The 24,431-nt window shown below is 42.6% G+C and overlaps 1 protein-coding gene across 1 annotated transcript in view; it reads right to left on the bottom strand.

Moving 5' to 3' along the window:
- Window positions 1–3,190: 3,190 nt before the first annotated feature.
- Window positions 3,191–24,431, bottom strand: part of trim62.1 (tripartite motif containing 62, tandem duplicate 1) — a 77,493-nt gene continuing 56,252 nt past the window's right edge. Inside the window, exons 3-5 of the mRNA XM_020513978.2 lie at window positions 19,061–19,317; window positions 11,326–11,441; window positions 3,191–9,633 (exon numbers count right to left, since the gene is read on the bottom strand). Coding sequence (XP_020369567.2) covers window positions 9,083–9,633; window positions 11,326–11,441; window positions 19,061–19,317 — 924 coding nt within the window. The 3' untranslated portion in view covers window positions 3,191–9,082. The remainder of the gene's footprint in view (window positions 9,634–11,325; window positions 11,442–19,060; window positions 19,318–24,431) is intronic.

The raw sequence follows: 24,431 nt of genomic DNA, 5'->3' as shown, positions 1-24,431 counted from the left end.
AAACATCCTGTGATCAAATTACAAATTTTAACATTGAAGTATTAATCATTAAAGAAAGCTAGTCAAATGGTGACCATGTTACGACTTTTGATTATCCCAAAGTCACATCTGGTTCAATAATGTCCTTTAGGGAAGGAAATCTGCCATTTTTACCTGGTCTGGCCCACATATGACTCCAGACCCACAGCAATGCGGTTGACTCTTACTATCTTCTAAGCATTTAGGGATGGGCAATTAATGCTGGTCTAGCCAACGACACCCATACACCATGAATCTTAACTATTGGTGAAACAGTTTGTGTGTACAGACAGTGCAATCCATTTAACATCATTTTGTTTTTCCTTTTGAAAGAAGCAGAAACCAAGATCTATTATTTTAGCTATGCAGTTGTTTCTTTGGCCTTCTGGCCAGAATGTGCTGGACATAGTCACAGAGCTGCAGCATCCATCCTGCCAAAGTGGTCATTTGTGTGTCTCACCAGCTGAGACTGTCTAACCTCTCAACAGTCACACACACACAGTCTCCAGTAGAGGTCACCAGATAGTGAGCAGAAACACAATTCATTTTAACATCTTCACAAACACACACATACACACCCCAACTCCTTGACCAGAGACGGAGGTCTCAACCAGCTAACTCGGCACAAATCATTCTTCAGTCACACAAATCTGTCAGCGAAGCCTTAACATTTTATAGAAATCCTTACTTGCTCCACCCAATCTCTGCAAACACTCACTCCAGTTAACTGTGCATTCCTGAATACCTCACTGGTAAGGATTTAGGTCTCTCTATGTCCCACAGCTGTGGCAAGATTTTAGTTGCCTCAATCCCACCCTCTGGAATCGCCACCTTAAAAAGCTCTCTTCACCTTTACAAACTTATTTAACAGAACCTTTGGCCAGCCCTCTCAATCTCTCCCTTCCAGGCTCCCCATCAGTTTTCGTCTGCAGTTTCTTAGATATTTCTTGTTAAAGCTCCATGTCACTCAGTGAATTCCATTATAGAACCTAAATACTATTTCTGAATATTGCTGCACTCTTTAAAATCACTAAAGATTAAAATGCTGGTTTCAGCTCACCCTGGGTATTCTACTGTTATTGATCAATGTCAGTAAAGCAACACAGCAAGTAAATATACAACGGTATTTTTAAACAGGGCAATGGTATGTTTTTAAAAATAAAAGACAAGTGCTGATGCTGAACTTCCAACTATTAATTGGAAACATATAGCCAAAGAGAATGAAAGAGGATATATAAGCATTCTTTCCCTGCCCAACTCTGAATGCACTAAATTACACTGGGTACTGTTTCACAAGTGTCATCAAGCTCCCTGGAATGTCACTGAGAGAATAATTTCCTCAATGCTTTTCAGTATTAGGCCACGAACATCACAGAAAATGGTAGTCATTCCCGTAATCACCAAATACAAACTTAGAATCCCTATGGTGTGGATGCAGGCCATTCAGCCCATTGAGTCCACACTGACCCTCCAAAAAGCATCTCACCCAGACTTTTATCTGTATCTATCACTCTATCCCTGTAACCCTTCATTTCTCATGGCTAATCCACCCAGCCTGCACATCCCTATTACACTATGGACAATTTAGCATGGCCAATCTGCCTAACCTGCACACCTTTGGACTGTGGGATGAAACTGGAGCACCCAGAGGAGACCCACACAGACACAGGGTGCATGTGCAGACTCCAAACAGATAGTCACCTGAGGTTGGAATCAAACCCAGGTCCTGGGTGCTGTGAGGCAGCAGTACTAACCATTGAGCCACCATGCCGCCCCATTTTCTTTTGAGGCGAAGAAAACTTACCAGCAGGACTTATTTGGCAAAGATTAGAAACAGTAATGAGACTGGTTTTGCCTAATCTCTTGGATTCATGGATCTGAGTCTAAGCAATTGCACTGTTATACAGTAATTCCTCTATATTCGCAAAATCACAAATTGTGAAATCGCCATTCTGTGTGAGAAAATAAGAACAAAATTACACCTGTGGACAAAAATTGCTCATATGTGACAATTTTAGCCATTTTAAGGAGCTCCACACTTGCCAATTTCAACATTTGCAGGAGATCTCAGGAATGCAACCCTTGTGGGTATGGGGAAATGACTTGTAAATATTTCTAATTAACCTATCAGATGTGCCTGGGCTAGGTGGGATTTGAATCTAGACCTTCTGGCCTAGAGGCAGGGACGTTACCCCTGTGCCACAACAGCCCTTCAGAATGTAGAGTCTTGATGAGAATTTGGTTGCCATCACCTTTCAAATTTCATTGAAGGATAGATTAGAAACTCAGGTGGTACCAGATGATTTATCTTGATTATCATCAGAAATCACTGACTCGCAGTTTTCTTGGGTCATTTTATTGTTCGTGAGGCCAGTATTTACACCACACATTTAACATATGGGGCTAAAAATAAACACAAAGAAGACCTTAGCTCAATTCCCATAGGGTGGCATGGTGACTCAGTGGTTGGCACTGCTGCCACACAGTGCCCGAAACCCAGGTTCAAACCCACCACAGGTGATTGTGTGGAGTTTGTACTTTCTCTATGTTTCGGAAATCCAAAGATCTGCAGGTTAGGTGGATTGGCCATGCTAAATTACCCATAGTGCCCAGGGTCATGTAGGTTAAGTGCATTAGTCTGGGAAATGCAGGAGCAGGGTAGGGGGATAGGTCAGGGTGGGATGCTCTTTGGAGGATCAGTGTGGACTCATTGGGCCAGATGGCCTGTTTCCAAGCAGAAGGGATTGGATTCTGTTCTATTATTTAAGTGGAGTTCTCTCACCTCAAATGGGCTGATACAGTGGGAGTAACATTTCACCCTTGGCTCCCTTTGAGCTGCTTCTTCATTACTGTGTGACACTTGCTGGGTGGTGTGCGTCTGCCACATTAAGCAAGGTTGGCCGCGATGATTCACATGGTTGAATATGCAGGTGACACCCACTGTTTAAACAACTTTTCTCTGAGGAGCCAAAAGATGGTTAGCCCCCAGAAACAGTACCTTGACAACAATCAACGCCTTTAGGGTAGGAAGGACAGAACATTAAAGAGGGCGAGCCATGAGTTTCAATGACGTTAAGATCTTTTGTTATCCTTTGCAGGCATCTTAAACCCAAACAGCTCAAACAAAATGAATTCTCACTGATGTCGCCCATAAAAAAAAGTACCACAAATGTAAGCAGCATCCCACAATTTTATTAAAGATGTAATCAAGGAAGAAACAAATTATGCATGTTACATTTTGGAGGTTTGAAACCAACATGGCAGGATTCCTACTAAACATCTCCCACTGCCCAACAATCCCACCAGAACCAACTTGAAAACTTTCAGAAGTCCTTGAGGCCGGCTTAATATTTTATGGGCCCAAAGATTTTTTTTAATACAAAGTTCGTGAAAAGAAAGGACCTTTGAATGGATATCTCTTGGATAGGATGGTTACATAGGTTGTATTGATGTGAGGTAGCATGGTATCCAACTTCACAACAATGTGAACCATGCACCATTAGGACACATTAATGCAATGCTTAGATTTCACATGGTCTGCGGGAGAGTGCGAACCCCAAATTTTATAAGTCATTTGGGTGGAATGGGAACTTTCTGAAACATTTCATTTGCTTTCATTCCAGCAGAGAGCTCTCAACGTCACAAATATCAAAAGGTCACTGATTTTTGAATGCTTCAATCAGCTTGTCCCAGGGCTGCTTGTCCCAAAGTGACTGAATAGGCTCATCACACCCAGTTCCAGTTTTTTTTACACGCAAGCTTTCATAACCAGTCAGGGCTGCAAGACAGAATATTCCGAGAAGTCTGCAGTTGACAAATCCTAGAGTAGAATCTCAGCACAGCAGCACTTTTTCAACCCATCTTGTCCATGCAGACACTCTGAGGGACCAGTTCCATCAGTGCCCCATCTCCCCACTTTCTCCCTGCTGTCCTGCACATTCATTCTTCTCTGGTAATAAGCCAATCCTCTTGTAAAGGCCATGATAGAACCTGCTTCCACCCCACTCTCAGGCAGTCCATTCCAGAACCTAGCTCCCCACTGTGCAAAAGCACATATTCTCATTAAGCCACTATTAATGACGGTAATAAAATAACGCATCAATTTAAGAAATTCTTGCACTCCAATTAAAGGTGCTTTAAAGGGTTGCTTTAACCACCCAAACTGCCCATTTTGTGGTGTTACTTAAGATGATTTCTACTCATGGACATGATTTTGTTGTCTTTGACTGTTCTTCAGCAAGCCTCAATGAACATAAAATGTTTCTCTTTAATTCGATTGAAGAGCTGTTTGGTTCAGATGGGGTCTAGAACAAGAACTGCCTTTGCTCCATCAAACGATGGCATCACCCAGAGGAGGACCAAGCCAGAGAGTCTGAAAGTTGCAGGATTCAATTTCTGGTTTGTGCTTAGTTCATTGATAGGACATTAAGGTTCAGTGCAGCAAGCTGAGGGAAGAGAAGGTGGCAGTGAGATAAGAGAAATTCCTCACTCAGGATTTTCTTTTTACTCATTGTCAAGATGTGGGCGTCGCTGTTTAGATGAGCATTTATGGCCCAACCTAATTGCCCAGAGGGCAAATAAGAGTCAACTATATTGTATGTGTGTGGAGTCAAATGTGGTCCAGACCAGGTAAGGGTGGCAGTTTCCTTCCCTAAAGAGCATTAGTGGCCCAGTTAGGTTTCTCCCCAGTATAGACAATGGTCTCATGGTTAATATTTGACTCCTGGTTTTGGACATTTATTGAATTCAGATTCCACAACCTGCCATTGGTGGGATTTGAATCCAGGTCCCCAGGACATTACTTGATTCTCTGGATTAATATTCCAGTGATAATGCCACTAGATTATTGCCTCCCCATTATTGGTCTGATCAGTGGATGATGTTTCCTTTTGGTTAAGTGTATATATGTATATATGAAGTTTATCTGGAAACAGGTCCAAGGTCCATTTGCAATGCACCCTGCAATCTTCATAGCCTCCTGGCACTCATCTTCTGGGTTCACAGAACATTGGGCGAGGTACTGGATTGCAACAGGCACCCATTGAAAAAGGCAGCAAGGAACCAAAACCATTCAAGGGACAAGTGAAAATAAGATATGTATCGTCAGGCATTACAAAGTTAGCCAAGTTTCAAAATTCGATGAACAGGCTAGTGGGCTTAAACTACGGGAAAAGGGTCAGCATCCAATATGGAAAGGCTCTCAGATTCTCAGGTTTTGATATCATTTTGCCCTGAACTGTAGTCCAAAGACAATCAGGTGAAATTAGCAGTGAAACATGCTTTGCCAGCTCTAAAAATGAGGAGATGTTCATCAGTAGGAAAATCCACCTCGCATCAGTGAAACAGTCTTCAGATTAATGAACCCTGAATTGTCCTCAGAGTGTAACACTTAAAAGGAGTTGACACATCATTAGCTACATCTCCAGCTGCTTCTCTTCGGTTCTGCTGCCTGTACGTGGCACATCTGATTGAAGACAGCCTCTGTACCAACACAGAGAACATGAGGCACTCCCCGCACGAAGCAGCGATTTCACATCACACTGGAACTGCAACATGCTGGGACTCATTATTGTGGGATTGAGGAAGTGTAATCACTGGATACAGCAGGACAAATCAGAGCATTTAAAATTAAACATAACTCCAAGAAAAAGTCAATTTAATGTCACATAGCAGCTACCATTTTATGTTCCAGCTTCCTTTGAGCCAGCATTGTGGAAGTCAAAGCAATAAAATGTATAATTGTACCTTTTAAAAATAAATACTCAAGTGAAAAAGGGAAGGTGAATGGTGGGCCTAATAAATCATGGTAACCCCATGTTACAAGAACAAAGTCCGACTGTTAAATTGGTTAAAACAAAACTTGACAGCACGTTTTTCCCAATGGTTCAGTCAGTTTGTTCATTAGAAGACTGAACCAAACCAACCAGAAAGGTCTCAGAGCTAATCTCTTGCTGTGCTGAATGTGAAACTTTTACTCTCGATAGGTTTCTGTGAGCCCAGGGGTTAGGGGGAGAAAACCAAAAGGAACAGCCCACGGTACCTCTATCATGTGACTATCCAATAACCTCTGCTGCAATTGGGCAAGGATAGAAAGTGAAGCCTTCCGCAGTTAAATTACCCACTACCCGCTGCCAGAGCTCACGCCTGTGGGTGTCACAAGGAAGTGGACTGGGCTTAGAGTCTGTGCAACACTCCCCAACTAGAAATACGCTCCTGGAGGAGGGGAACAATTTTTTTTAAAATTCATTCATTGGATGAGGGCGTCACTGGCTAGGCCAGCATTTATTGCCCATCCCTAATTGCCTGGAGAGCAGTACAGAGTCAACTACATTGCTGTGGGTCTGGATTCACATGTAAGCCAGGCCAGGTAACAATAGCAGTTTCCTTCCCTAAAGGGGAAAAAGTGAACCAGATGGGTTTTTCCAACAATCAATTTATGGTCTTTATTAGACTCTTGATCCAGTTTTTTTTTAAATTGAATTCAAATTCCACCATTTGCTATGGCAGGACTTGAACCCAGGTCCCCACAACATTACCTGGGTCTCTGGATTAACTGTCCAGTAATAATACCACTACACCATCATCTCCTCTATAGAATTGGCCAGAAAAGGACTGGCCAGGGGTTGGAAGTGGTTAAATATTATTTCTTTTGAATAGATGATGGAGAGAACTTCTCCCAAGGCAGCAAATGTCTATTCTTGACTTTTGACTTAGGAAAATTTCATGCAGAAATATGGCATGGTGCAAAGACAAAAAGCACACCAGCAGGACTGAAAGGAGTTGGCTTGTTGCAGCGATTTCATGTAGTGAGCCAAGTGGCAAGTCTTGTTCTGTCCTAACCCTGCAAACTCCATTCCACAGTCTCCATAACAACTACAAAACATCGCACCATTTTCTTTCTCTAAATAAATGCTTATGGTGGATGATGTCAGTGCTGAAGGGGAGAGGGGACAAAGCGCGGTCTGTTTTACAGGACCAGCACACCACACCCCCTCCCCCCACCCCCCAGGGCAGGAGCTGCACGTGTTGAAGGCACCTTGGCTCTGTCCCAACTTCAGACAGCTTCCCTGCTGCGTTTGTGCAAGTTTCGGTGCCCCATTCCTGTCAAAACCCTTGGCCCAAGTACCACATTCGCACCATCTCAGGAATCAGCAATTTCTAACCACATCCAATTGAAGAAGTGGACCAAAAGACTAGTCAAAACAACTCGCAGAGGGAAAAAAGACTTTCACCCCATCTGAGGCCCAGTCGAATTTGAACCCAGTCTGAGGGTGCACATTTGTGACAAGATTCTGCTGCAAGTCAATTGTTACAGTCTGAAAGTCCAGAGTCAGGGCCCGAGCTGACTCCAAAGCTCTTCCAGCACAAGCTAAGTGCTTCATGTCAGCATTAAAACTGCAGTCTAAAATAATTCCTGGCAGATAAGAACAGTCTGCATTCACTACCTAATCCCTAATCAAAATAAATAATTTTGGTTTCATTGAAGACACACTGAACCGTTATTGAAGCAGTATCCCAAAGCCTATTTACAAATGTTCCCCAGAAGCCATGGCCCCTTTCCTTCACTGCTTCGTCCATCAACCAAAATCCTTATTCAAAAATAATCAACGGAAAACAAGAGAAAGAGAGTCCAAAATCATCCCCTAATCCATGTGCCGAGATGCTGTGGTCATTGTGAAATGCCCTCCCAGGTTTGGTGGTTCACAACTTTTATTTCTCAGTTCAGCTGAAATTTCCCAAATCAGTTTAGAGTCTGTTTCGCCTTTGATTGCTTTGCCATCAATTTGTGTCATTTTAGTCTCTCACTGATGCACCCTGGCATAGACAGCTAATCTGGAAGGAAGCACAAAGAAACACACATACTCACACACACGGGCACACACTCACACTCTCTCTCTCTCTCTCACACACACACACACACAGGCATTCAAAACAGACTCTTAGCAAAAGCCATCTGCTGCACTTTCTGCATAAAACTCCACCGTTTTACTTCATGCTGGTGACTGGGCTGTTCAATCGAAATGTGACAAGTTTCAAGCACTGTGCCCAATAGGAATGGAGCAGGATAGAAAAAGACAGACACAGAAACAGGGAGATAGGAGCAGAGGGGAGAGACAGAGAAAAGTGTAGTGAAGAGGTGGGGTGGGGAGTGCCAGAGGCAGAGTGACGGAAAAGGAGACAGAAAGAAAGAGAGAAGGAGACAGAGACAGAGAGACAAAAAAGTAGGGAGACGGAAGAGGAGATAGATGGGGAGTACAGACAGAAAGGGTTAGAAGACACAGACAAAGAGAAAGATGAGAGGAGACAGAGACAAAGGGAAGGAGGTGAGACAGAGACCAGACAGAGATGGGGAAAGACAGAAAGAGAGATGTTGAGGAGGCAGAGGGAGTGATGGAGGGGAGACAGAGAGAGAGATGGAGGGAAGATTGAAAGAGATGTAGAAAAGACAGAGAGAAGGGTGGGGGAGACAGTGAGAAAGATGGAGCAGGGAGACAGAGAGAAAGTTGCAGCAGAAGGCAGTGATAGACGGTGAGATAAATGGGGAACAATAGTGAGAAATGGGGCAAAGACATGGGTGCAAAAGGCAGGAGTGATGCAGGGGAAATAGTGAGAGAGAGAAAGAAAAAAAATACATAACTACTCAAACATAAAATCAAATGAGGGGGCACAATGCAGTGGAAAGAAATGAGCACTTCTGCCCATCCCAATAAGTTTCTGATCACTAGCTTGTCATTCTAAGGAAGGAGAGAGAATTGGTACTTGATATTTCCCAATTAGCTTGGGAGAAAGTGGGTAAAGAGGTTACAGGGAGAGGCTCCATGGGCCTATAATGATGCTCGTCCCAGGAGGGCTGTTGTCAATGGTGCGGTGATAAACACGGACAGCAAGTGGCACTCCTGTGCTCTCTTGACAGTTTCTGCCATGATCCACGATGACCAGAGGCTGAGAAGACAAATGGTGGGCTCAGTCATAAATTAAAACCAGGGGAAGTGGGATGGATGAGAGAAAAGAATCAAGAAGGGAGCTCTGATTTCATCCAGAAAATCTCCTGGCATTTTTTTGTTTAGATCCGGACGGTGTTGATTCGCAATGGCTGAACGTTTTTCCCATTGGCGTGACTCTGCCCCGGGCTAAAGTAAGGGAAAAACTTCCCGGTGAATTTCTCCCGGAAAGTGTAAAGCCAGGACATGTCATCAGCATTGTAGAAGGTCAGGAGGCCTTTGTCGTAGTCAAAATAGACGCCGACTTTCTCCAACTTGGACTTGACGTTCAGCCGGGTCCAGGGCTCGGTGCAGGCGCTGTACTGGTTCCCATCATGCATCACGATGCAATAGAAGCCTCTGGAAGGTTGGATCTGGATGCTCCCTTTCCGGTTAACGGACTCCAGCGCCACCCCAATCATCCACTGCGTTTTCTCGGACACCATCACCTCCCAGTAGTGGGCGCCGCTGTCGAAGCCGTCTGAACCCAGCACGGACACCTCGACGTCGAAGCGCTTGGGTGAGTCTTGCAATGGCTGCGGGTGGAGGTTCCCGTAAGCCACGATGGTGCAGTCGTCGGAGAGGATGAGGCGCTGGTGGGCCGTTATCGGATCCAGCGTCAGGGCCGCTGGCACTGCAAACAGGAGGGATTAAAATCATCAACATCCTTCCGAAATGCCAAGTACAAAATCACTGGGTTCTGACTCGTCTTATGTCCCCCCCCCCCACGCCTCCGGGTACATGCTCATCTCCGCTGTTTGCCGCCCTCTCTTCAAAGAACAGAAAGAGGCTTGCATTGGCATAGCGCCGTCTGCAGCACCCCCCCCACCCAGGTTTTCTTCTCAGTGAATTAAGTCTGCTCCCTGCTGTGAAGTAGGAAGCACAGCAACCAACTCGAGGATAGCAAGCTCCCACACACAGCAATGTGCCAACGAACAGATCCTCTTAAAAAGGATGCTAGCCCCGAGGTACAGTTTGATCAGGGCGATCTCTCCTCTCCTATTTAAAATAAGTGATGTCCGATTCCTTATGTTCGTAAGGGCCTCAATTTAACATCTCACCTGAAAACCAGCCCATCAGTGCTGCACTCTCTTAATACTGCAGTAGAGAATTAGCTTTGATCATGCGCCCAGAATAGGGACTTTGACCTAGAGCTTTCCTGTTTCAAAGGCGAGAATACTGCTTCTAAATTATGGCTGACAATTTGGCATTTTGACGGCAATTCAATTCTACAGCCAATCGCATCCCTCCTCTGACCACTATCCACTTGTTAAGCATGTAAACCGTTACAAGGATGTGATTACACCATCATCAGATGGTTACAGCATAGTAGCAGGCCTGCAGCTCATCGTGTCTGCTTTAGCTCTTCAAAGGAACAATTCGCCAAATTCCAATCCTGCACCTTCTCCCCATAAACCTACACATTCTTCATTTATGATCCCATTCCCTTTTGAATGCCTGTTTTGACTCTGTCTCCACCGCACCCTCAGGCCCTATTCACTCATGTCACTATTTCTTCTTTTGCTAATTGCCTTAAATCTGTGTCTATTTGTTCCCAAACCTCTCACCAACAGAAACAGTTATCCCCTTTTCTGGTTCTGTCTATACAGTTCTGCCCTGCTGTCCCTCTTGCGACTATCAAAAGTCTTCACAAAACTGATGTTGTTGACCGTTCCTTGCTTAATTCTAAGATTTGGTGGTTAACTGCCTCCACTTTTCCCTGCAAAACAGTGCAAGAGGTTTTTGCAGCAATCAAAGCACTGGAATAACAATGCACTGGGTCTGTGGTTGTCTGGGGAATACCATTTGAGGTTGATGGTGGCTAGTGTCTATGGGTGTTTGTAGCTGTTGGGGGGTGGGTGTTGAGGTTCCTTAGCGTGGAGGTTTGCAAAAGTAAATGCATGGTGGAATTTAGCTTGTGTAAATATCGATTAAAATAAAACAAAACCTCTCAGAGGCCCAATTGTGAAAAGGTGCTGCCCTACAGACCAGCAAAGTCTTTGGTTCAATCCTGAGTCTATGCTAAATTTGCAGACCTCAGCCACTGGCTGGCCAAAGCATTATTCCTCTCTGTCCTGAGTGAAACAGCCCTGCCACATTCCACATCATGGCTGACCCTTGCAAACAGTCACGTGGAACAGGTACTAGACTGTCAGTACCTAGTGAACTCCATCTTACGATAGAGTTTAGCATTTTTCATGAATGAGAAAGCAAAGAGATATCACCCAGAGTTCCTCAGATTGACATGTACAATAGTCAGGAATAGCTATGGCAGGGAGGAGACCATCCTCAGACCTGGTCAAACTTCACTTTGTTGGTAACTCACCTGGCTGAATGTCCTGAAACAAGGATTTCCAGATGGTGTACTGCAGGGGGCCCATGTACTTGGAGGTTGGAAAGTCCTCATAGGTTAAATTGGTCTCATGGATCTTTCCCTTTAACCTAGAAGAGAAAAGTCATTTTAGCAGAAAATCATTTTAGACAGAAAATGAACACCAAGTACAAAACTGGACCAAACCTGACATAATCCAACAGATAGCAAAGAACTACTTCTTAGTCTTACGGTATTCTATATCCAGAAAAGTATGAAGAGGTTTTGTAGGCCATATGTTGCTCAGACGTCAACAATCCCCTTGTGTATAACCGGACATGTTCATGCTACTGCAGAATTCATTAAATGCTAGCTTTGACCAAAGTGTTGTGAAAATGTTATAGTGGCTCCTTTGCTGAGATCTCAGAATTGTTAGTCTCTGCACTTAGGAAGCGAACCACTTGTGTGACATTGAGTGAAATAATCTTTGATGAAGAAGGGGAGGAAAGGAAAACTTTTTAAATGAACAGAGGTAGATGATGCTGAATTTTGGTTCACATGCATCAGAATAAACTCTCACCTTGTGCCTAATGGATGTGATAGGGATTGTTGAGGACTGAATGAAAAATTGCCTCAATATAATCTAACCAATGGTTGCACAAATTACAGTACTAACTTCAGGACATGCAATCTGATAAAGCAATGGATAAAACTGAGGTACCATTGACTATGTGAAAAGAAAAGTCCTGTCAACACTCACTGAGTTAGAGCTCCCTAATTTTTGAGAAGTGTGGAGTGCCAGTCCTGTTAAGTCAGCCCTACTGAACTACTAGTATAGTGCATATGCAAAGCAGAAAGTCATGAAACAACCAGATTTCACACCTCCCACTGCAAGGGAATGGCACTAGCACAAGCACTGATCTCCACCTCTAATCAGACAGTAGTGTCTGAAAACCATGATTGCAGCAGTATGGCAAGAGCTGTGTGCAGTCGCTGGAGTCTCCTGTTGTGCCCCTCAACTTCCCCCTCACCTCAAATCTCATTGGAGTATGAACTGTAGGCTATAACCAGTCATTTTTAGACACCCATGTTTCGTTAACCAGTAATTTGAATTATGTGATGCAACACACAGCAGCAAAGTGGGACAGGGTCTGCTAAATTATTGAATGAAATGACTTTGAACTTCAAGGAGTAGACCACACTGAAAACCAATTAGGGCTGACAGGTTGCAAAAAGCACCAAGTCGGAGCTGGCAGGAATTGAAACAATAAAAGGAGGCACCAGAATGTCTTCATCAAAGACTTGGGTACAGGGTCTCAGTGACAAATCTCAGGAGGTGTTCGTAGAATCCCTACAGTGCAGATGGGAACATTTGGCCCATCAAGTCTGCGCCAACCCTCTGAAGATCATCCCACCCTATTCTCAGAATCCCACATTTACCATGGCTGGTCCACTTAACCTGCATATCCCCAGAGCAATTTAGCATGGTCAATCCACCTAACCTGGACTGTGGGAGGAAACTGGAACACGTGGCAGAAAACCATGCAGACAAAGTGCAAACTCCACACATACAGTCACCCGAAGCTGGGTCCCTAGTGCTGTAAGGTAACCATTGTACCACCATGCCGCTCCTAAAACATTGCACTGTTAGACTGTCTCTGAACTGGACTAGGTGGGCTACGGGGGGAAAATAACCTCAGGAAGTGAGGACACAATGGTTTGTTAAAAATCAAAGTCCATGTATCATTGAGGGTTAAAAAACTTCAATTCTAATCAGATGGATGTAAATAAATGAGGATGCACAATGTTTTCAAGGCAAAATTCAACATTTCCAGGTATTGTTTATTTGGACACTGAGAAATGTACCACCAATTTTGCAACTGGAACTTCTGGATTTCTGCCTTCCAACTTTCATGGAATTAAACATTTTCTCCCATCTCAGGTACAGGCGAAGAAATAGTGTGAAAACTGACAATTCAACTCACAAAGTTATTATCATTTTTGCACTTCACTGTTAGGTTTTGAGCTTTTTGTAAGCTACTAGTCAGCTTTTGCCTGATTTCTGAGTAGGTATATGTTGTATGTAGAAGAGAGTTCATTTTAAGGATTGCATGTGCTCTGTGTATACACTATTAGGACTTTGCCTGACAGTCTGACATGGGTGTGCAAACTGTACATGTAGAAACTGGTTGGTTTGCTGTCATTGCTGTTTCATTACTTGTAATTTTTTTTATTATATTAAAGAAGCCAACACAACGAATGAATCAACCACCGATAAGCCATTGATTATTTGACCATAAACATTTACATGAACAGATGAACAGCCATGGAAAATATTGTGTTAATGAGGCCTTTTGTGCTTCAACAGTAAACAAGAAAGTTAATCAACATGTGAAACATATGGTCAACAGTATTAAATTGTGTTAATGTGACAGCCAACCTTGAATGTCGTCGTTAGTTGCATTTTTGGACACAGCTTGTTGTCAAGAGGCCTATTTAGTTCACTTGAGAAAAGCAAGTGATTAGGGTATGTGCTGGATTAATAACAAATGAGGAAAGGCCAAAGGTATCTTGTCAGAATGTCCACAAAATTCCTTATTTTAAATTGGGCCACAGCAAACCTTCTAACACAATATAAAGGTTTAAACAGCTTTCAGAGCAATTGTTTCTAGATTCGGCTATGTCCAGTACAGAAAAGCAAGCCATTCAGATTTGTTTAGCAATTGGGAACTAAGGTCTACACACAGGATTAACAACCAAAAAACTAAAGGTCTCCAAAAGATATGGATCACATTAGAAGGCCAGTTCAGAGTCACATTAAAACTCTCTGTTCACCGACTAGAATTTATGCTGTGTAGAGAACATTTACAGAATGCAAAGACCACTTTGTAAGCAGATCCAGTGAAAAGGCTGCATGATGAGATTTTTCAGATGGGATGCGAGAAAACATAATTGTTGAGTTAGTGGGCACATCCACCCCCACGCAAGCTTTCCAGAATGACTTCCTACACAAGTGGGAGACTTAGCACGTAAAAGAGCTGCTGAGGGAAGGAAGTAAATACGAAACGATCCTTGCAGGTCAACAAAACTCAAAGTCTCAAGTACAAATTCATCAACTGACACAATCATTGGAACACCTAATCATAGCAAGACATATGGAAGGTGAGGCCTTCTGCATGCATCAACATAATGCCCACTTCTCAATCGATTTTGCAAGGCAGGTTCTAGAAAAGGCCCATTGGCAGAGGCAGTGCTCCAGGGTAAAGAATGATGTGGCTATTAAGAGTCATGCATGACCCAAATAAGCAATGCACAAGGATACCTCTAAACTACAATAAAGACAATCTATTATCCAAACAGAGGTGTATACATGAAGTGATTGACAAATTAGAACCTGACAATATATACTATGAGCCAAAGAGTGGTGAACATAACTTTAACACTGGCAATTTGGACTACACTGTTCATAGGTAAAGGGACAACTGAAAAGTGGGAGACTTTCAAAAGTGAGATAACAAGAGTTCAGAGGCTTTATGCTCCTGTTAGAGTGAAGGGTAAGGCTGGTAAGATTAGAGAACAATGGATGATTAAAGATATTGAGGAATAAGAAAGAGGCATATGCTATGTATAGACAACTGGGATCAAGTGAATCTTTTGAAGAATATAAGGGGTCTAGGGGCATTGTTAGGAGGGAAATCAGGAGGGCAAAAAAAGGGGATATGAGATAGCCTTGGCAGATAAGGTTAAGGATAATCCAAAGAGATTCTACAAATTCATTAAGAGCAATAGAGCAACTAGGGAGACAGTTGGGCCCCTTAAAGATCAATGAGGAGGTCTATGTGTGGACCCACAGGAGATGTGAAAGATACCAAATGAATATTTGCATCAGTATTTACTGTGCAGAAAGACATGGAGGCCAGGAAACTTGGGGAAATAAATATTAACATCTTGAAAATAGTCCACATTACAGAAGAGGAGGTGCTGGAGGTCTTAATAAACATGAAGGTGGATAAATAAGTGTATCCCAGGATGTGGTGGAAAGTTTGGGAGGAAATTGCGGGGCCCCTAACAGAGATGTTTATATCATCTACAGTCATGGGTGAGGTGTCGGAGGACCGGGGCAGTGGGGTCGGGGGTGGGGAAGTGTGGCGAGGCTAATTTTGTGCCGTTTTCCATGAAAGGCTGCAAAGAGAAGCCTGGGAAATACAGACTGATGACTCTGACATTAATGGTGAGTAAGTTGTTAGAGAAGTTTCTCGAGAGATAGGATTTACGTGCATTTGGAGAGACAAGGACTGATTAGAGATTGTCAGCACAGGATATCGTGTCTCGCAAACTTGATTGAGTTTTTTGAGGATGTCACTAAAATGATTGATGAGGACAGAGAGGTAGACATTGTTTTTTTGTGTGCGAACTTTTTTCATATCTTCCTGTAAGCTGGCAATTTTTTCATTGAATTAAATATACTGAGTTTGAAGTTCATTCTGCTTCTGTTCTTTCTTCCTACTCTTAATTCATTTTTTTGAGCTGAATGGAGGTTATCCCTAAAGAGTTCAACTCAGTGACTGTTCTTACATTTGGATTTGTTAAAGCAACTAGTGAGACAGTTGGGCCCCTTAAAGATCAATGAGGTGTTTGGTAAAGCCTTTGACAAGGTTCTGCATGATAGACTAATTAATAAAGTTAGAGCGCATGGGGTTCAGGGAGATACAAAATTGGCTTGATGGTAGGAGACAGAGGGTGTGGTGGAAGGTTGTTTTTCGGACAGGAGGCCTGTGACCAGCCATGTTCTGCAGGCATCAGTGCTAGGTTTACTATTGTTTGTCATTTATATAAACAATTTGGTGCGAATTTAGGAGACATGGCTAGTAAGTTTGCAGATTACACCAAAATTGAAGGTAATCTAAGATTACAAAGGGATCTTGATCAATTGGACCAATGGACTGAGCAGTGGCAGATGGAGTTTAATTGGGATAAATGCAAGGTAATGCATTTATTGCATCAAATAAGGGCAGGACTTATACTGTTAATGGTCAGGCTCTGAGTAGTGTCGTGGAACAGAGAGACCTAGGGGTACTGGTACATAGTACTTTGAAACTTCAAAACATCAGAGAGACATAACAGAAACTGCAGCACACTCCCTAAGAAATACATGCACATCTAAATATAACGGACAAAGAAAACACTTCACTGTCTTCCAAATTACTGGAGATAAAATCGTAGCCCTCTGCTGTGGAGAGAAAAGTGAAAGTCAAGAGGAAATGGCTGAAAAATCATCTCAAGCTAAATCCAAATGTAAGAACAATCACTGAGTGGGCTCTTTAAGGATAACCTCCGTTCAGCTCAAAAGAAATGAATTAAGAGAAGGAAGAAAGAACAGAAGCAGAATGAACTTCAAGCTCAGTACAATCAATTTAATGAACAAGTTACCAGCTTACAGGAAGATATGAAAAAAGACTCGCACACAAAAACACAGGCTCAGCAGGAGGAACTACAAGCACATCAGCTTGAGCTCACAGCAATGCTAGAGAAAATAACAGGCCTTCAAAAACAGGTCGAGATGCAAAGCACACACAACAATGAGTTGCAAATCTCTCATGAGACGTGCCTTTCAGAAATAAACTCCAGCAATAATGCTCTAGGGAAAGAACTCAAACAGCACACTGAGAAAACCAAACAACCACTGACGCAGCAAGTGGAAGAGATCCAGGCTTCAAACAAACAAAGTCTGGGGAGACTGGACGGTTATTTGAGCAGGTTATGAAAACCGAACCAACAGAAGGCTTTGACAGAAATTAGAAAAATCCATGGAATAAAACCAGAGCTTCAAACTGAGCTACTATGACCAAACAGTAAATGCCAGGAAGATTTGATCTATTTGGAATTAGATCCATTAGTGGCTAATCTGGGAGAAAACTTGACAGCAATGGACCAGGATAAGTAAGTTCTGGGCCAGTAACTGCAGCCCATGAAAGAAAACTTTGACAGTGCAATTAGAAATGACAAGCAATATCAATGATGACTGGAAATCAGTGGGACTGCCAAACAAAGTCACCATTATGAGGTCTCGACAGATCGGCAAATTAACAATTCATTGGAGACACATAGGCTCGCTTGTATTTGTAAATAGTTAAAGTTTCACTGGGAAAGAAGGGTATCTTGTATATGTACCTTGCCTTTAAAAGAATTCACCATTAAGATCTGTGTGTGGTGTGTGTTATGCAATGTTGTGACTCTGCCTGGCGGTTAGTCTGCTGGTGGTTTGCACACTACACATACACAAATCAAGTGGTTTGCTACTACAACTTTCACAACTTGTAATGTGTTTCAAGTAAACCATTGCACAGAGTTAATGAACCCCAGATGAGTGATGGATTTTAGGAGCATTACATTAAACATAATGGTGTTCAAGAAGGTTTACTCAGTCTCTAAGGTTAAAGAATCCATACAGTGTGGAAACAGGCCATTCGACCCATCAAGTCTACACTGTACTGGTGGCACAGTAATAACATCACTGGACTAGTAATCACAAGGCGCAAGCTAATGCCCTGAAAGCAAGGGTTTAAATCCCACTTTGCCATTTAGAATTTAAATTTAATTATTAATCCGTACATATTGCTAGCCTCAATAATGACCATGAGAGCTACCATTGGTTATTGCACAACATGGCTCTATAGTACCCTGTCAGGAAGGGAATCTGCCATCCTTGCCAGAACTGGCCTAGACGTGACTCAATGTGGTCTACTCTTAACAGTTCAAGGGCTATTTAGGATGAGCAACAAATACTGGACTTGAAAATTATAGTCACATCCCATGGCAGAAATTTCTATTAAAATGAAATGATTGTCCTTATATTCACTCTATGGATGGGGTTATCTTTGCCTTTCATTTGATTACTGATCACGGGAAAATTAGGAAGGCAGTGCACAATGAATGATGTTCCATGCAGCAGTGCAATGCAGCCTTCCTGGCAATGGCCCTGAAGCAAGAAATTGGTTGGGAATGGGTCAGTATTAAGTGTTTTAAATGCTTGCCTTCATTGCTCAGATCTTTGAGTGTAGGAGTTAGGATGTTATGTTGAGGTTGTACAGGACGTTAGTGAGGCCTCTTCTGGAATACTGTATACATTCTAGTCTCCCCTTTATAGCAAGGATATTATTAAGCTGGAGAGAGTTCAGAACAGATTTACCAGGATGTTGCCAGGAATTAAGGGTTTGAGTTATAAGGAGAGGCTGGATAGGCTGGGACTTTTTTCACTGGAGCATAGGAGGTTGAGAGGTGACCTTATCGAGGTTAATAAAATCATGAGGGGTTCAGATAAGGTGAATGGCATATGTCTTTTTCCTAGGGTGGGGATTTCAAAACCAGGAAGCATATTTTAAGGTGAGAGGAGAAAGATTTTAAAAAGACATGAGGAGCAATTTCTTTTTAACACAGAGGGTGGTTCATGTGTGGAATGAACTTCCAGAGGAAGTGGTGGATACGGATACAGTTATAAAGTTTGAAAGACATTTAGATCAGTACACGAATCGGAAATGTTTGTAGGGATATGGGCCAAGTGCAGGCAGGTGGGACTAGCTTAGTTTGGAATTATGGACTGGTTGGACCAAAGGGTCTTTTTCCATGCTGTATGAGTCTATGACTTGGAAAATACAATGGAAATGTAAGACACAGGCAGGACTTGCACATCCTTTACTGGTCCACTTTAACTCAAATATACCACATAATGAATGGTTATTGTATACTCTACCTCTCCAAAGTTGTGTTGATTCCTTCTAAGAAGATTAGCTTGTCTGCTTCAACAAGCTTCTCCTGCAGGATCTGCATCCCTTCCTGCACCTCACGCAATTGGTGGCTGTATCTCTGGATCTTCTGTTCAATGTCATTCAGGGTGCGGGCTGTGTCGGTCTCCAACTCTTCCAGCATTGACTTCTGTTTCTCCTTCAAGAAACGGTGCAGACGGTCAAAGGCTTCTGCAATGGTTGCTCGAAGACTCTTCGCAGAAGACTGAGCGAAATAGAAGCAAACAGAAGAGAAATCTAAACCAAGGAAACATCAACTACTCTTCCCACTCACAAAACCAGAATATATCAGTTATCTCATACTGCCATCATTTGACTGATACTTTGGGGAACAGTCTAACAATTATTTCTGTCGGCTTTTTTAAAAAAATTAATTCCTAGGATATAGGGTGTCACTGGCTAGGTCAGCATTTTATTCACCAGCTGTAATTGGGCGAGGGTAGTTAAGAATCAACCACATTGCTGTGGGTCTGTAGTCACATGGTGACTAGACCACTAAAGGTCAACAGGATATTAGTGAAATCCCAGATGGGTTTTTACAATAACCGACAATGGTCACCATTAGGCCAATTCTTTAATCTAAATTTTTTACTCTTGAGTTCAAATTCACCCTCTGCTATGATGGGTTTCAAACCCGTGCCCCTAGAAATTAGCCTGGGGTTCTGGATTACTCATCCAATGACATTACACAACTTCGTCTCATTCCAAAATTCTATTTCTTGAAAGTGCCTATCTATACAATTTCCTTGTTGGATCCTTTTCATCTCCTCCACTTTCACCACCCCTTGTAAGCAGTGAGCTCCTAATCACTCATTGCATTAAAAAGTTTTCCCTCACACATTCATGGTCTTCTTGCCTAAAGCCTTAAATCTGTGTCCCCCTAACTCTTGTGCCATCGCCATATAGGAGCAGTTTTACTTTATCTACCTTACCTAAACTTGTCAGAATCTTGTACACTTATCAAAAATTTCCCCTCCACCTCCCTTGTGTCAAGGAGAATAATATCTGTCATTTATGCTGTGACATATTCATTAAAACTGTTCAACTACTGCACAATTGGAGAAGACACTGACAATTGTCAATCTGATGAGAGACAGAAACAGAGTCCGATTCTTTCCTTTCACAAATGGCAATCTGAAGAGTAAGACGCTGCCAAGCAGAACCCATTATCTGTTCCAATGGGATTGTGTGCGAAATAAAATAAAAGACTAATTTCCTATAGCTTCCTAGCAACCAGTTTCAGGAGACACCTGCAACAGCTTTGTGGCAGTCAAGCAAAGAAACCAACTTTCTGGGGATACCCATAGTGAAGATATTACACACCCATGTGCACATGCGCACACATACACAGACACACACACACACACACACACACAGTGACCCTCAAGGTGTTAACCTGACAGCACAATGTGGAGGAATCCAACCTGCTGTTCCAAGTCACTGCAACCACTCACAGAGACTTGCCCCAACAAGAGGTAGACAGCAGTTACACAAAAAAGCGCATAGCTCCTTTTTCCTTTTGGCTCATGTACAAGCCAGATATCCTGGCTTGTCCGACTATGTATGAGTCACAGACATCTGGAAGTCCCGACTTTAATCTCTGGTTTGTGCTGAGTCAACTGATTTCAGTTGGAACTGTTGGAACACTATAGTTAACTTCCATTCACCTATACTAGGAAGTAAAGGGCCAGCAGTGGAAAATCACCCAGGTATCCTGCTTCTGGTTGCTATGCAGTGATCCCCTACTGGACGGTAGGTTTTGCAGTCTTTGGTTAAAGATATGTAAGGATTCATTTGTGATTCAGTTGCTGTAACGACTGGCCATTAGGAAAAGGTACTTATCGAACTACATTTGGGAAGATAATAAATTGGAAGGCCAGGAAGACACAAAAAAATCAAACTCTAGGATAAAAAGCCTGTTTCCAGAACTCCACCGCTCTTTCTGTGGAATCTGTACGTGCTGTTCCAGACTATTCAAATTATCTAAAATCCAATTCAACCTCTGCTGACTGATGTTTCGTGTTATGCACTAGGTGGCAGTATCACAGACTCTATATGGTCACTGTTCTTCCCATTTTCTCTCGTCTTTCTCATGAAGGCACTGAAACAGAATATGACTGTAGGCCATTCAAGTAGATTATAACTGATTGTACCTCATCTGCAATTACCAACATTTGCCAATGAAAACTTACCTAATGAAAATCTATCAAATCATGTTGCGATCCATAAACATTAGTCATCCTGCCCAGCTGCATTCTTCATGTACAAGGTTAGTTGGTTATTGTAGACAAGAATTTTTGACAGAATGAGCAGGTTGTCTTATGAGAAAAGGTTGGGCAGGCTAGGCTCATATCTACTGGGAGTTTAGAAGTTTAGACAGAAGTGACTTCATTGAAATATTTAAGATCTTGAGTGATCTTGGCAGGGTGGATGCAGGAGAAGAGATATCCTCTTTATATAATCCCTACACTGTGGCAACAAACCATACGGCCCAACAAATCCACACCGACCCTCTGAAAAGCATCCCACCCAGTCCCATCCCCCTAACCCTGCATTACCTGTGGCTAATGCACCAAACCTACACATCACTGGACACTATGGGCAATTTAGCATGGCCAATCCATCTAACCTGCACATCTTTAGACTGTTGGAAGAAGCCGGAGCACCCGGTGGAAACTCACGCAGACACGGGGAGAATGTGCAAACTCCACACAGATAGTCACCTGAGGCTGGAATTGGACCTGGGTCCCTGGCACTGTGAGGCAGCAGTGCTAACCACTGAGCCTCCGTGCTAACCACTGAGCCTCAGTGCTGCCCTTTTAATGGAGAATCTAGAACTACAGGCCACTGTCTTAAAATAAGGGATCACCCAGATGAGAGAGAGATGAGAAGAATTCCCTTCTCTCAGAGGGTCGAGAGTCTTTAGAACTGTCTTCCTGAAAAGGCAGTGGAAGTTTAACATTATTAAGGCAAAGTTGGACACATCATCAGTAAGCAAGTGAGTTAAAGGTTATCAGGAGTAGGTGGGAACCTGGAACAATTAGATCAGCTGTGATCCTATGGTGCAACTGGCTCAAGGGACCAAGTGGCCTATTCCTGTTCCTAATCAATGCGTTCATATGACCACACACAGACACAGATTGGTAACAGCACAGAAGGATGCCACACAGAGGAGGTCATAAAAGTAAGGATGTTGAATTTCAACCATACAGGGCTTTGATGAGATCATTTATTGAATGGGGTGTACAGTTTTGATTTCCTCAGTAAAGGAAGAAGTAAATGCATCTTACGTGGTTCAGAGGGTATTAGATTAATACCTGGAATGAATGGGTTTTCTTATGAGTTGTACAAACTGGGCTGGTTTTCACTAGAGTTTAGAAGAATGAGGATGACTTGTTGGAAGTCTATAGGTTCCTAATATCTTGATAAAATGGATGTGTGAATGATTTTTCAGCTTGTGGGTGAGTCTAGAACCAGGGCTACTGTTATAAAATGAGGGATCGCCATTTCAGGATAGAGATGAGGAGAATTTTCTTTCTCCCAATGGGCTGTGCAACTTTCGAACTCTCTGCCTCATAAGGTGGTGGAGACAGCCTCCTTGAATTTATTTAGGACAGATGTATAGATTCTTGATAGACGAGCAAATAAAGGATTGTCAAGCATTGATAGGAATGTGGAATTTGAAACACAAACGGATCAGTCATCATCTTACTGAACGCCAGAGAAGGCGCGAGGGAACAAATGGCTTATTTCCATTTCGTACGCTCATTCAGCCCGTCATGATCAAACTAGCATTCAACAGCAATTCAGCCAGTCCCATTCCTCGCCTTTTTTCCTGCAACTTTTTTTTTTCTCTTTTCAGAGGATTGTCCAGTTCATTTTGAAAGCCACGGCCTAACCAGCCTGCACGTCCATCACAAACCAAGCCTTCTTTTTCCTAACTTCTTACTGCCCTCTGGTGCGGAGCAGAGGAGTAATAGTGGAGAAGGGCTTGAGAGGAGAGGAGCAGCTTTAGGCCGTAATGCTACCCCACCACATTTGGATACCCCACAGCGGACCTCTGTTCTTTATGCCTAGGCCAAGACAAACAATTGGGAGCTGCCATTTGGAAACCACAGTCTTTAGACTGCCACTCATTGCAGGGTCACCCTCTTCAGAAAAGCAGTAAAGATTATTTGCATGGAGGTAATTTGTATGCAACATGTACAGTCTCTGTAAAACAGAACAGTCCTCACCACAAATACATATCTGCAGCATTCTGAATTGTAACTAATGAACAGTGAAGAAACTGACCTGGCCCAAAGTAGGAGTATAGAGTATTGTAGAAGAGATAAAGATTATTAAAACACCGACTTACATAATCACTGTTTCACAAGAAGAACTTGGTCTCCGAATAACTTTATCCCCCAGTCTTCACCAGAAGTTTCCCGCTCTTTTTGGTTTCTGGTTCTGAAAATGTTGGGAATCACCTGGTACCTAACCCTAACAGGGCATTAGATGGGAATCTAATTTGAAAAAAGGAGCATTGGCAGTTTACTTGATTACATGAGGAAACTCAGAGAAACCAATTTCTCTCCTCAGCCAAAGTCCTCACACATGGGCTCTTCAGCAAGCACTACTCAATCATTGTCAAGTGCAAGAAATTGACCAAATTCCTCCTCTCTACTCCAAAATGCTAACGTTAATTGTAAAATTCCAGGCATCATCCCAAGAGATACAACGACCTAATATGGACAAAGGATTGAACCCAAACCTTCTCAATCAACTCCGCATTCATCAAGTGAGCCTCAGACATACTTTGGTAGTTTCAGCATTTCTTAATAAGGTCACAATGGCATCAAACATCTGCAACAACCAATACTAAAAGCAGAAGCAAGATCACATTTCTGCTTCTCTTCAGCTCTGAAGAAGAATCATAGTCAAAATGTTAACTTGGTTTCTCTCTCCATTGAACCTGTTGAATTTCTCCAGCACACTGTTTTTATTTCAGGTTTCCAGCATCTGCTGTACTTTGCTTTTGGCCCTTCAAAGACGAAGTTGGTAAGATATTGTTTGAAAGGGATGAAACATGAAAAAGATGGACAGAATACATGTGAATTGTACAATGATGGAAATTAAGGGAGTTCTCAAGATTTTGAGGCAACTGATGAATCAGACAGAAAGAATGCTTTGAAATTGATGGGCACAGGAAAAGCTCCAGGCATAGAAGAAGTAACAATAGAACATCTAAAAGTATTTGGAGAAACGATGTTAGATGTGTTAACAGAAATTTGTGATCAAATGTATACCAAAGGATATATTCTAAGTAACTTGAGAAAT

This window comes from Rhincodon typus, chromosome 31 (assembly GCF_021869965.1).
Source record: "Rhincodon typus isolate 14 chromosome 31, sRhiTyp1.1, whole genome shotgun sequence".
Taxonomy (NCBI): domain Eukaryota; kingdom Metazoa; phylum Chordata; class Chondrichthyes; order Orectolobiformes; family Rhincodontidae; genus Rhincodon; species Rhincodon typus.
Note: the sequence above shows the minus strand (reverse complement) of the source record. Positions and strands in the feature narration are given on the sequence as shown.